Raw genomic sequence first — 14,737 nt, 5'->3', positions numbered from 1 at the left:
TTTCATATGTTGATTTATACCTTAATGTCACATCAATCATCAGAAAATAGGGATGCAAATAATAAACTTTGTTTTAAGATTAAAGCAGCAAATGATTTTGTGAAAGGATTAGTATGTTTATTTAATCATAATGAGATCAAAATATACAATATATATCTTTCAGATGCTAGTGTGACTTCAAACATCAGGCTTATAGCTTTTTGTCTGAGTAAATGGCTGCATAAACCGCAGAAATCTTATTTTTCTGTAAAATTTATTAACTACATTTATTACAGGAACCTTGTGAAGCAGGGAGGTGCCTGGACAGCCTTGATTTTGATTTTATTAGGATTAATTACAAGTATAGATATAAACAAATATCTGATGAAACAACTAACTTTTTTTTTTTTTTCTTCTCTGTCATCTGAAAAACATTAATAACAGGATTGTAGGTACAGCCTTGGAGTTAGGACTACGGTGGGGACACGGGTGCCCCCTTGTGTTCCTATTAGAACCTTAAATAATTTTTAATTTGTTATCCTACCTCACCAGGACAGAAGTTGTCTCAATCATGTAAAGCTTTTGCATTTTAGCTTTTTAATCTACATTAATAACCAATACGAAGCATAACTTTATAACCTCTGATTCTATCATACTGCAGACTTTTTGCTAATTTTAGCAGTATTTAATACCACAGAAGGTGACTTGGTTGTTTTTACATTTAAGTATAACATTTATCAAAACAGATTTTTTTCCTGGCTGCTTTGAAGCTCTCTAAAACTGAGGATTTGTTGCTCATGCCTTGCTGCACAAACTGCATTCCTTTGTCACATGCATTTTTTCTGCTATTTAATTCACTGCCCATTTCTTCTTACCTTACTACCCTCTATATACTGAAAATCATCCACATGACCTTTCTTTAAATATAATACTCCACATTGCTTCTTGATGATCTTTACAGTTGCTTTCTAACATCTAATGAACAAACCCTGTAAATGATATACCTTAAATGATACACCAATGTTTATTTTAGCCTCAGGCATCTGATGACAGCCATGTAAAGGAAAATAATGAGTCATCCCTATTGCAAGTGAGCGTAGAGAGAGCTGCTGATCCTTCAGCAGCCAATTGTATTCATTACTTGGATTTCCCAGCAGGTAGGATAGACACTGGATCTGTTTGCACTTCGGCATCAGACATCCTTTTGGAACCCTGTGGAATAAGATACAGAAATTTATTAAAAAAAAATGAATATTTCTAAATGTTAAGTGGGGAATTATGTGTTAGAACTTTGCTAGTAGATGTTTTCCACTCATTTCAGTTCCCTGTTCTTCTTAATTTGCTCTTTACTTAGTATGTAAGTACATGAACACCATCTATATCACAACAATCCCAGAATGCTACTGCCTGAAATTTTGCCTAAATGCATTGGTTCATTCAATATAATTTTTATATAATTTCTCCAATTGTCATGAAAAGTGATTGTTCTTAAGAAAGCGGACTAGCTAACATAACAGAGACGTGTTCCTGCTTGCAGTATTGTAGTTTTGGCATAATTCTCACCAAAATATCTCTGGTCTAAATGCTTCACTGAAACCATACTAAGAGTCCATCAAGCATGATTAATAGTGTATTATAGCCAGCCTTGGTCTGCTCTAACTTACAGGAACATTAAATACTTTTATGCATGACAGGTATTTGACAATGTTAGAGTGATAAAGCTTTTCTATGCTACAAATATAATTCTGGTTTTGGAAAAAGTTCAAGACACTAATCTGGTTTAGATGAAGGAAATGCATAGATCTAGCTCTACTAACAAAATCTTCGACCAGTAATTAATAGAAACTTGGTTTTAGTTTACAATGCTTGGCCCAATTTTACTGGCATTGAACGTTGCAGCAGAATGGATCCACAAACACTAAGAGGTCACTGTTAACAGCGTGTATGGATGCCAATCCTGTTTGCAACCAGATGCCTAAATCATTACATACTGAACAGAAAAATATAGTGACAATGCTAAAAGCGGCTATGTGCTTTTCCTACAATATGAACTTTGCAGAATCATATATAAATTGTCCTTTCACATAGTACAATTCATTCTGGAAACCTGACTCACCACTTCAGGTCACCATGGGACTATTTTGTGTCAGATTGGGAAAGGGAAAGATCTCAACTTCCTCATCCCTTTCAGGGTGGTAAGATCAGTATTTTTGTATATCGATTAGACTTCACCTCACTGACATGTTTTCAACTTTTCACCTTTGAAAATCTAAGTATAAAAAGAGCAGACAACAATCACAATGGACTGAAAACAGCCCCTGCCTTAAACTAACCGTAATACTGTGCTGGGGTGGGCCAGGAAACAAAACAAAACAAAACACTCCATTGACTGCAGTGGGTTTGCTTCTGCTTACACTAATGTTGAGTTTTGAAGACACTCTGGAACAGAATGATTTTTTTTTTTTCTTTTTTGCCACTTACACGTAGGAGCAAATATAAGGCATTAAAAAAAGACAAACACACAACAATAAAAAACAGTTCTAACATCTATCAAAAATGCCAAATGAGCTAGTCATTTCAAATTTGTCCAGCAACCCTAAAAACCTGCTCAACGCTTAGATTTCCTCCGTTACAAAAGTAGAGTGGAGTCTCTCAACCATAGCTGTAAGTGACCACATTAAGCCATTCGTAGGCTGACCTAGGAAATAAGACGATACCATTTGCCAGCCTTCCTATAAATGATGCAGACTGGGTGGAGACTAGGGGAAGGGGAAGCTCATTTCACATAATCCCCATTTTGACTCATTTAGTACATATGCAGAATGTCTCGTTGTTATTTGCCTATACTACAGTCTCCCTGCTGCACCCATTTTCACGGTGGTTGCTGATTAAAGCAGGAAGCTTTAAGAGAGACAAGCTGATGATTCTTGTTAAACTGGAATTTCCAAGCCTGATGTGAAATAAAGAACTTTGTTCCTGCCCTTTTAACGGACAAATTCCAGCTCTGCCCTCAGATTCAGAAGCACGGGTACCACTGGCTTATGTCTTGCTTTTGATTACTCTGCATAATCTCTTTCAACGCAGTGAAAGTTGCCTGCATTTGTGACAGTTAGACTGGAACATATTTTGGGCAGAACACTTTAAAGTATACATGCAGGAAAGTCCTGGTGTTGGAGTATTCTTTTTTATTTTTTCCCCAGCTTGTGCTCAGAAATTTATGTCAGTGTACCAGATACACAGATCAGAATAGGTCAGAATAGTTTCCACATGCTAAGCACTTCCAGCTTCTGACAACTTCAGTATGAATTATTCCAGCTCAGAAAACAATACCATTAATCTTCTGTGACCCCACCCCCTCCTTTAAATTTCTAATCTAATCTTTCTAATTTCTACTAAATACCTATGCATTTTATATAGCTTAGAAATTCATCTCTTTTCACATAGGAACAGCCACTGGACCTTACTGTCTGTGCCAAAACCACACAACCAGGCCATAATACTATTTGCTTGCATAAGTGGCTCCGTTTGTATCAAAAGTTTCAGTAATTTTTAGCCCAACTGGGAGCAGATGCTTGTACTGAAGCATTCTCATCAGCTGCATTCCTGCACTATGACATCCTCTTACTCTGTGCCCTTTCCCAGACGAATCAACAGATTGAGGAGAAAGTGTTGTTAAAATAGCTGCTATTGAAACAGCTCATCAGAATTTAGGAGGAGCTCAGTGGGCATGGGTTATGTGAGCAAGTAAGACCTCGCAAGATCTCGTTAAACATCTTCTGCTTCCATTTTATCACTATAAAGCTTTATATATATGTACGTATACATATATATGTTTTTTTTTTCCCTGAGTTGTTACCAGATACCCGATCTGTTACCTTGAAAGGAAACTTCTGGCATTGGTTTGTGTCTGATCTAATACTTTTAGATTAATGATTACACCTTCCTGGGTCTTAGTTTGATTACTTAGGAGATGTGTAGATTATTTTTTTCAAAGCATTACAGAACTAGGTTTCTTAGGTGTGGGTAATCTTTGTGATACTGAGAAAGAGGTAGTCATTTCCTGGGATATATTTTCCATAAACATACCTCTTTTTTTTTCCCCCTCCCTCCATCTACAATTGCAACAGAAGACAAGGGGCTACACAGTCAAGCTGTCTGGTATCCTACTTGAGCAAGAAAAATATCTCACAGAATCTCTCTACTTCCTCTACCTTTATACTGCATTCTTTTTTTTCCCCCCAGAACTGTCTTTTAACCCCTGCATAACCTTCTCTCTTGATCAAAAAGCTTCCCCCCCCCCCCCGAATCACAGATACCTTTTCTGCATCTTTGACTCTTTCATGAACTTGCACTTAAAAGCACTTTTCCTCACTATTTTATAGTTCCTACTATCTCTAGATCCTTTTTGGAATAATTCTAAATTAGTGTCTACTTTTAAACTCTACAAAAAAAATAAATTTGGGCACAGTTCATATGAATGACGTTATGCAAAGTGCAGTTGTCAACAGAAAAAACCTTCCTCATACATTCAATGAGAATCATGATAAAGGAGAGCTGTCAGTGCTTAATTACAATAAATTACCAGACTAGGAAAAGAAAAAAACCTCAGTTGTCTCCAGAAATCATAGAGGTAGTTAACCTTTGGCCCGTTTCTAGATAACCTAAAACAATAACAACAACAAAAAAATGTTACCATCATGTACATGGTGTAAGCCTGGATTCCTGATTTTACTGCTGGGATGGGGGATGTTGCAGGCCTCCACATCTGAATACTACACCGACACACCATGCTTGGGAGCATGGATCAGGTGTTACACACATGCACTGATGTTGTGTGCCGTGGAAATTTTATACAGAAATTTGGAGACAGAGGTGAGGAAAGAAAAGTGTTCATGCATGTGAACGTGCATGTGTTTGGTAATTCAATTAAATAGTATAATATGCAGATACGTGTAAAACTACATCTCTCTTTCTCATGCTGTGCTAAGCAAAAACAATAATAAAAAAATTTCTTTTTGACTTCACTGGGACCCAAGATGAAAGAAGAAAATGGAAGCTGGTGGTTATTACAGATGAGCTCCAAAACTTTCTTGCTCCACTGAAACACACAGGAACATTCCAGTGGTTCATGATGGACCAGGATTTTACCCCAGCACAACAGGGTGAAATGCAGAAAGCAGAAATGGCTGAACTGTTGCTAATCAACATTTCAAAAAGTTATTTTTCTTTTGCTCTTAACTCCCCTGATAATGCATAATTATTTTGGTAATGCAAATAGCCCTCTGTAGGATATATAGTAATTCTGTGAAATGAGTGCAAATTAAATACTTCTTATGATATGGAAAAACATCTGCCTCAGAATGAGTCATATTGGTCTGCATGGCAGCCTGATTTTATAACCCCGTGTCCTAATAGGGCTAATTTTCAAATGCACATTATCCTTTCACACTGTATTGCTTGACATTTGTTCTTTCAGACCTGGAGGGATGACTGGCTGTCTTTTTCATTCATGACAGCCTTAGAAATAAACTAGGGAAGGAGGAAGAAAAAGAGCTATACATCTCTCAAGAGGAAACAGATTCACTAGGAATCATTGCAGGTAATGTAGTCGAATCAGCTGATTTTTTTTTTTACACCCCTTGAATTTTGTGATGAAGCTCAGGTTACAGATAAGGTTCCCAAAAGTTGCTAAAAAAAATAATAACCCCATAACATAATTCATTGCTGCTGTGGCAATGGGAGGAAAGAGAAGCAAAACACTCTCTTCCAATTGATTTATAACAAGTAATGGAAATCTGTCCTCTTGCAGAGAGGCTCGAGAAGCAGCCCCAGAAAAATCCATCTATTTAGTGGTCTGAAGAAGCACTTGTTGCATCAGTAATAAAAAGTCTTACAGAAACTCAGATTTGTAGTGTCCTGAATTCTTTCATATCTCCAGGTTTCAGTGAAGTGGGGGGTATATATCAAGTTTAGGGTACAATTTTACAAAATAAAACAAAAACATAATAAAAAAAAGTTAAAAGTACCATGTGTTTTTGTTTCTTTAACTAGTCCATAATTAATTACTAATGCTAGGAGCTTATCTTGTGACATCTGTGCTGGCTCCCATCCATCAAGATCTCTATCTTGATTTTTCTCCTGGAAGTTGGGTCTACAGCTCCTTGCAGGGATGTCCCAGGTGCTCTCGAGCAGCATTTGAGCCACCATCACAGGAGGCAGGTTACTCCAGCAAACTGACATCACCCTCACTTTTCCTTTATATACACACCATAATTTGTAGGCAGTTCAGCACCTGCTACTGGAGCAGCTGAATCATCCCCATAACCAAAGCATGAACCTATAAAAAGGGTGTGGGAGCAATTATTGCTGTCCCATAGTAAATTGTACCTGCTGTGAATCAGTGCCCTGAGGTCCAAGTTTTCTCACCTTTGCCAAAATTTTCTTTTTACCTTTAGACCTGCAAGCTGCTTATGAAATTCCAGTCCTGACACTAGAGCACTGTGCAGTGAAGCACAAAACTCGCAGGGTTAACAGCTTGCAGGTCAGGTACTTAATTCAGCTGAGAAATAACTTAAAAGATAGGATTAAATTAACATACAAGGCTCTTAAAAAACCCTCCAAGTGACTGCCTCTTCTCTGTCCTCTTGTAGGAGGAGGGTTCCTTTGAAGTGTCTCCTCCGTTCTGGATGGAGTCGGTCTCGGCTGTTTGCTGCTCCCTGGAGTCTGGCTGCTCTCTGGCTTCCTGTTTGCTGCCTTTCTGCTTGCTCAGCTCCACTGTTGACTTCTTGTCTTTTGAACTCTCTTTGCTCTTTTGGCCCACAGGTTCACTTTCAGCTGTGGCAACTGGCCTCTCTGTGGAGTTTGATGTCTAAAGCAGTTTCAAACAATGGTTATTTTTAGAGGGAAATGTAAACATTTTGGAAGGCGATCCATAAATATATTTAGAAATGAAAGGCCACCTGGCAGGGAGAAATCCTGCTGTCCAACAGGTTTTCGTCTCCAGATTTCATGACTGACTCCTGCAACCTTGACTCAGGGAAGTACTCCCAGGGAGCTGACAGAGTTACTTACATGAGCAAGGACTGCAAGATCAAGCCATCACTGCACAGAATTATTTACACACATCTATGCTCAAGCTGCTTTAGGAGCCAGGGAACATGCATGCAAAGATGCACAGTCGCAGGCATGCACTCCCACTGTTACTCTCCCAGCTTTTGCATTCCAGGCTGTGCAAGCACCCAAAAAGTGCTAGGGAAAGGTCTGGGGGAGGACGGAAGTAAAAGACATATTAAGCAAAAGATTAAAAACATCTCTACAAAATGCAATGCTCCATCAAAAATTAAAAACATAGGGAATAGCACATAGAAAATCCCATGTATAAATGCAAAAGAAGAGATAGTAAATATTCCAAAGACAAACACAACGGCAGTGCACCTATTTATAGTAAAGGCAGAGATTCTGAAACTTAGAGAAGTATGGGATATGTTTGAAGTTCAAAGGAAAAACACGTAGACCTGGCAAACAACTGATAAGACAATTAAACTGTCACTATTTCCATAGTAGCAAACGACTAGATATGTTTTTTCCTTATGCCAAAAATCACATTACCTTATTTATTTTCTAAAATAATATTTAAAATACTACGATAAATGAACATATACATTTACCATGTTGAAAAGCTGGAAATCTTACATCTGCACTTATGGCACAGCTAAGAGCTTAACGATATGTAATTTTTCCAACTTTGTGGATTTTGCTGTTACTCTTCAAATGTTTCGTGTTCTTCTGAAAGCCTGGACTTATACACTTATGTGAAGGTTAGCTTTCGTTCAAAACAAATACATATTTAGACAATTTCAGATAAAAACCTGAAAGCAGAAACTCTAGACAAATAGAATGCAAATACACCTCTGAGATCTATTTAAAAACAAACAGAAACAACGACAACACAACCCTCAAGACACTCTAATTTTCTGGGAAACAAGAATGAGAATGGTTAGCAATACTGCTACTTGCTTTTTTTCACTTGATTCTTCTTTCTTTCCCCACCTAATCTTAGAAAGAAAACCACCAAACACATGAAAGTTATAAAACTTGCAAAGTTGTTTGTATTGCAAACGTTTAATATATTCAGTCTTGACCAGCTATCTTAAGTCCTCAACAAAATATGGGCTAGTATTTAACTATTTCCTTTTCCAGAGAACAGACGTGGGTGTGTGTTTGCTTACATCTGGATTTGCCTGCTTAAAGGACAATCACAAAGCTAGTCTTTACATTAGTTCTGCAGGCAACTCATGAAGACAGCACATGAAACCTGGAGATGCAGCCCTGTACACCACAGGCAGACACCATCTGAATGCCAGTAGTTTATCAGCACAAATTCAGGAAGCCCAGAGTTCAGGAGAACAGTCCGGGGAGCTGCACAGACATTGCACACTGCCTGCACCTTGTCCACCTTGCTTGAGGAAAGAGTCCTGCTTGGACGCACCTCCAAGTACCTGAGTGACGTAGGAGCTCTCCCAGCACAGGGATAAACAGAGCTTCATAAGCCCAAATTTAATTGTGTCTTTCATTTTGATTCATTTCAACTATAAAACAGGAAGCACTCAGATCCTTCTTACTCTTATTTGCCTTAGTTTGCTTTTGAAACATTTCCCTTTGGTGCAATTGCAGATGTGTACATTCGATTCAAAAATAACCACAGCACCCAAAATACAGCGATGAGACTGGATATGTCAGAGTTCAAAGGTGCCATAACTTCTAGCCCTTAATAACACACTGTGAAATCTGTGGGTTTATTCTGTGGGTGTTAAATTAGAGTCAAGTCTTGCTCACCACACATATTTGATTGTGTAGGTGTCTGATAGTTGCAGTATTGCAGCTGAATGCAAACTGGCTACAACAGGACTATTTCTGGGAGCAGGTTTGGCCCTTTGATGTTAGTCAAACAAAACACTTAAAGAAATATTCATAATACATTTTCCAGGCAAAATAAGAAAAAAAAAGATCAGTCTGATAATCTCTTTGAGGTGTTTCATATTAACCTTGAAAGGCATGAAATTGGCATATTTTATATTGATGGGAGCAGCTCAGGAAATACAAAGTGAAACCTATGAATAATGAAACATGCTAATGTTTCTTATACTAAAGGCTGATCTGCACCTGACAGATTGCTTTTACTCTCTCAGCTATAACAGTGCCACTGAAAGGAAAAAAAATAAAAATCAACAGGATAGTGTTTTTCCCATCATGTTACAGGAAGCCTCAATCCAAGGCTGCTTTTTAAATGCAAAAGACCAACACCATAAATTTTGACAAACTTTGGATAACTGCTGTTATGCATTTCTGCAGAATGGCAGTGATGAAAAATGAAGAATTGCAGAATTCTAGAAGTGGAATGACAAAAATTAAGGGGATTGTTACACAGAAAATCTAAAAATGGAAGTCTACAGCAAATGAAGACTTCCTTGAGCACAAAGCTATGCTAAGCTATACCAGAACAAATAAGCAGCAGAACTAATAAGTTGGTTAAAAAAAATAATGAAGTAACCTGACTGATAATTAAAATAATAAAATACTAAAAATAAAATATCTGGGATGGTAACTTTTAGCCACTTAGCAGATCATTTCAGAAAACTGTTCTATGAAATAAAGAATAAAATGTCACAAGACCAGACCTTCTGTATTCTGGGATGTTTTAAAGAAAGAATTCATAAAGTTTAACTGAGAACACCATGAAAAAAATAAATAAAAGGGAGAAAATCATTTTTCCAAATAATTAAGAAGAGATATAAAAATAAAATTCTGAAGGGTTACTTTTCAGTACAACCTTCACAGACCCTGAGTCTTATCTCTTGTCACTGGATATCGCAACCTGAGGATTTGACTTTCAGAAAAGTTAATAATATTTCCATTTCTAATAAAAGTATGATTTTTCTAGGGCATTTTTTAAGCCATAAGTAATAAAAGGTCATATTGAATTTTTGATACAAATTTTATGAACATAGAATAAAGCAAAAAGAAACAATAAGAAAAAATATTTTCATGGCTTTTGTTAAATGGCAGTAAGAGTTTTCATTTTCACTTTCACTTTTCTTCTATGTGATTTTACACCTAAATGATCCTTTCCTCTGCAGACACATCTACATTAAAGTAAAAATCATTATATTTAGTTTCACTGCCTATACCAGCAGAAAATAAATAACAAGAAAAAGAGAAAATTAAAAAGAAAAAACACCATTATTTTAGCAAAAGGCAAACAGCATGATTTCTAATGTGATTCTTTAAAATCTTGTTTAATGGTATAAACAGATAAAATAGAGAGCAGTAAAGAAATAAGGAAATAGATGAAAGTGAGCATACATTTTTTCCTCAGGGATTTTTTTTTTTTTTTTTTTTTTTTTTACATTTCAAAAGCTAAAGCTGCGTGGAATTAGGTGATAGCAATCCATCACCAAAAGATGAAAAAAATCTAGGCACTTACTTGGTGACTGGGGCTTGGGCCATTTACCTCTTCTGAACGGGTTGTCCCTCCATCACCCTTGCCTGACTAAAATAACAAAGGATTATAGGAATTCTATCTAGGTTCTTGTCTGAAACATTAATCAATATGAAAACACACAAATCAAACAATGCAAGGTTTGATTAAGGATACTCTTTACAGTACTAAAACAAAAGCAGACATTTCAGGACCTCTACCAACATTTTTGAAATACCAACAAATCAAAGTTTTTTTGTTTATTTGTTTGTTTGGTTTTTGGTATATGACACAACTGCCTTTTGCATGGTAATTTTCCCATTAAGGAGTTAGAAATTTCAATGAAGTCTCAGTGGACCAGAGATCATCGGCAGTAAACAAGACAGTGCTATCAACCCTGCCATTGTAATGTTTTACGAAAAAGCTTTTGCTTGCTTTTCAGAGACAAACCTGCCTTATAAGGTCTAGTGTAAGTTCCTTTCTAGTTTACTATCACACTAAGTGCGTATTCCATGAATAATTAAAGCACACTTAACATTACAGATATATTTTTTAGATTTTATCAGCATCCATTCTCACCAATTTTTGCTTTTCAGTTTTTGCCTTCTCTCTACATGCATCTATGTTATATAGCAGCCCTTCTTGGTGCCCACTCTTCCCAGCCAGAAGAATCAAAGCAGACCCTGAGGCTATAGCACAGGCAGAGTAAGCCTTGACTCTGAAATACATTGTCAAGGTACGATCCCTTCTATCTAGACTTAACATGAAAAAAACCTGTTTGACAAACAAGCTCAATGAGTGAATATTACAAGGTTTGTGACGACTAGATTAAGGTTTAGTTACAATTAGTAATATGAAAGACAAGGAATGGCCTGTACACATTTAATTAAAAAGTGTTAGATGCTTCAACGTAGTAGTCTCTTGAGTACTATATAAGCCAAAGAGCTTAGCAGTAAAGAATAAAATAAACACCAAAATTTCAAAGTGCCCAAATTTAAATGTAATTTTTTCATTGCATAAGTTCAATGAAAACAATGTAAGGATGTGACTTTTGTTCTAAAGATAGATCAGGAGGATTTGTGGTTTTCTGCTGCTTGTAGATTTGTTATTTGAAGCACAACATTATCTGCTTGATCCTAAGTATGGTGTTATTGCAAGGAGTTTTTTCAGTCTCTGATTTTCTCATAAAGCCACAGAAAAATCAGTATGTAGCAACAGCATGGTATAAAACTGACTCACTATGACAATTAATTACTTGTCACAAATTGTGGGGAAGATACTCTTTCTGGAACGTGCCTCTGCTCAGTCTCTTGCATGTTTCTGCTCGTGACTCTTTTTATCTGTGTAAGAGGTTGTAAAAATGGAGGAGAGGAAGCACAGTGTGGTCTGTCTTAACACTGCAGGATAGAAACTCAGTCCAGAGTGCATGAAGATGTGTTGTGATAACATCTAGCTTGCATTTCTATTTCAACAAGTCTTTAAATGCCTTCAGAAAAATTTACTAACATTAAGAAAATTTATGCTAAAACAACCACCTGTTTTTAACTTTAAAAAAAATTTCTTGCCCAATACCAAAAGTAGCAATACACAAATGTCTTCTGTCTTTGCAGAAAGTTATAAAGTAACCTTGGGACTATCACCTTCATGCAGAAGAGAAATACAGTAGACAATCATAATAATGTAAAAATAAATAAATAAATTCAAGTTTCAGCAGCCAGATAGGTAACTGATATAACTATAACTTGCCAAACAGGAGACTGAACAATAAAGTACATCTACAGCAGGAGCATGGGTTTTACAGCAGAGGTCCTGCCACCTTCCTTACCATACCCAGCACCATTTGTTTCAGAGGCCATAACTTGCACTTGTTAAGATCCTATCTTACAAGGTTTCATGGCTTGCTTCATCTACAGCAAAGCAAGAGGAGAGCTCAAAGATGATACACCAGATGAGTCAGTGACCTGCATCATAAGGATGGTACGGTTTGTGCAGACTGATAGCATTTCGAGGCATTTCCTACCCCTCCTGGAGGAGCCTCCTGCCCCAGTACCAATGGTGAGAGATGGAACACAAGATACATGTAGGCATTGGGTTGAGGTTTGTCCAAATTCCGAGTGAAAGAGTTTGAATGAATGATAATATGAGGTTATTTCATTTCATTCATTTTCAGTGTTCATCATTAGCTCACATGCATTACAGAAGCTAGTTGTTTAGCAGCATTCCTCTTTTGAAGAACGCTGTCTGGCTGTCTTTTGCGCACAGATTAGTCAGGGTAGCTCTTCATACCTACAACTCCAGGACAACACCAGCCATGTTATCACCTCAGTGCCTTCCTTCTGCTTTCCAATTTTTTATTACGATTAAACTCTACTTTGTGCCTTTCTTTCATCTAATTTATAACATCACTGAAGCAGCAACTGCATCTTAGTACGTGCCAGCCTAGCTAACTGAGCACAAGCTGCAATAACGGGTTTCAGAGGTAGAAGCAGAACTCCCTGCAGCAAGCCCAGCGCTCACAGCGGTGCGGAGACATTTCACCTGCCTCTAGGAGCAGCGCCCCAAACCTCCCATCCAGCAGAAGCAAGCCGGGAAGCTGAAGGCACGGAGGCACTTCAGGCTGCTGGGTCGCCCCTGAAGGGCCCTGGCCCACCTGGGCAGGGGAGCTGGGGCCAGCTCGGAGCCGGCCGAGCTGCGGCAGCCCCGGGCAGCCCCCGGCCGAGCCGCCAGAGGGAGCTGCAGGATGCCGAATGCTCTGGATGCTGTGTGGGTAGCAGCATCCCTGGCTGCTGCAAGCAGGCATGCCTGCGCTCCTGCACCTCTTAGGGAGCTTTGGAAATAGCTTCAAACATAACCCCCCCCCCCCCTCCCCCCAGACTCGCAGTTCGAGCTGCAATTCACAGCGTCCCGCTTACCAGTTTGAAAAACTTCCTTAGGTTTGCTTTGGGGGTTTTGCTTTCTTCTTTTCTAGGTTTCACTTCTGTTGCTTCTGGGCTTTTCTCGTCTTTGTCAGGAGCCACAGCTTCTGAAGATGCATCTGTTTTTTCATTGCTTATGATCTCTGCTTCTTCCGATGTGTTCTGGGGGTTAGTTTGAGCAAACATTAAAAACGCAGAAAAAAAAGTCAGACAAAAAAATCAAATTCACTCATTAAGAGATTACAATCAAAATGTTTCAGCAGTACAGTAAGGTGGGACAAGAGGAACAAATATAAATATTGTGTGAAAACATTCTCTTAGCTTCTTTACATTTGCACATGTTCTTTAGGAAACCTAGTCATTCCAGTTCAACAAAGTGTATAAACCAGTGGGATTTTAAGCACTCACTACATTGAAGAAATAGCTGTTCTTGAATAGCGGGGTAACAGTTCCTAAACACAATTTTTAAGGAAATTTTAACTACAATTATTTATAGCAGTATGTGCCGTGAGTAGGTGACACTTAGGTAAAACCTTTTAAAAAAAAAATGAGAAAAAGCTCATGCCTAGGAGTTCACACCCAGAAGCAGTAATAAGATTAAGTAATTCAAGAAGAAACACACACAACAGTGTAGACATTAATTGTTAAAACTGTTTAACACTCTTCTTTGACAGTGAAATATTGAAACTTAGGATCACAGTCACAGCGTTCTCAGGCCAGCCACATTTGCCTCACTAGCTTCCTTTCCCAGTTGCAAAGACAAAAGACTTCTTGAGGTATACGGTATTCACATAGCTCATTTATTATCGCACCTAATCCCCTGGGTCACAGTCACCCTCTTCAATAATCTTGACCCCCATTTGAGTTCAAGAAAATCTGCTGGGTACTCAGCAATTTTGCTTTTATGGAAAGATTTTGAATCCCACTGAGCTTTAGTGCATTACTAGAAAGTTCCTTCTATTATAAGAAGACTTCAACAGGAGGCATGCAGTTTGTAAACTCCTTTGAAATATGGATCTCCCTAAGACTTATTAATCTCCTTCTTGGCTCATTTTGCAGCCTTGTCAAGGTTGTCCTGGGAGTCCTCGATGAGTTTAAGGGGAGGACAAAAGCTGGGCAGTGCAGCATGCATGAACAGGAGGCTTCTTGCTGGAAGAGGTGGAAGCACACCTGGGCAGGAGGCCGGGCAAGACTTCCCTTAGCTGATTCTTCTGCCTTTTATAAATGCCCTGGTAAATAGCATTCTCCTGTGCCCACAAGAACCACTAATTAATTCCCATCCCACTGAAACTGTATGAAATGTCTTCCTTTCTGCCATAAAGAAGCTATTACGTTAATAACCAGGTAATTTGACCTGAAGCCAGCA

General features: G+C 38.1%; 1 protein-coding gene across 6 annotated transcripts in view; it reads right to left on the bottom strand.

The window, feature by feature from the left end:
• Positions 1–14,737, bottom strand: part of BCAS1 (brain enriched myelin associated protein 1) — a 48,611-nt gene continuing 33,874 nt past the window's right edge. For all 6 annotated transcript variants that reach the window (XM_084537596.1, XM_084537598.1, XM_084537595.1 and 3 more), the window contains 4 exons: positions 13,369–13,533; positions 10,463–10,528; positions 6,578–6,847; positions 1–1,191 (listed from right to left, as the gene is read on the bottom strand). In XM_084537596.1, coding sequence (XP_084393722.1) covers positions 1,117–1,191; positions 6,578–6,847; positions 10,463–10,528; positions 13,369–13,533 — 576 coding nt within the window. In that variant the 3' untranslated portion in view covers positions 1–1,116. The remainder of the gene's footprint in view (positions 1,192–6,577; positions 6,848–10,462; positions 10,529–13,368; positions 13,534–14,737) is intronic.

Source organism: Aythya ferina, assembly GCF_964211825.1.
Source record: "Aythya ferina genome assembly, chromosome: 16".
In the NCBI taxonomy this organism is placed as follows: domain Eukaryota; kingdom Metazoa; phylum Chordata; class Aves; order Anseriformes; family Anatidae; genus Aythya; species Aythya ferina.
Note: the sequence above shows the minus strand (reverse complement) of the source record. Positions and strands in the feature narration are given on the sequence as shown.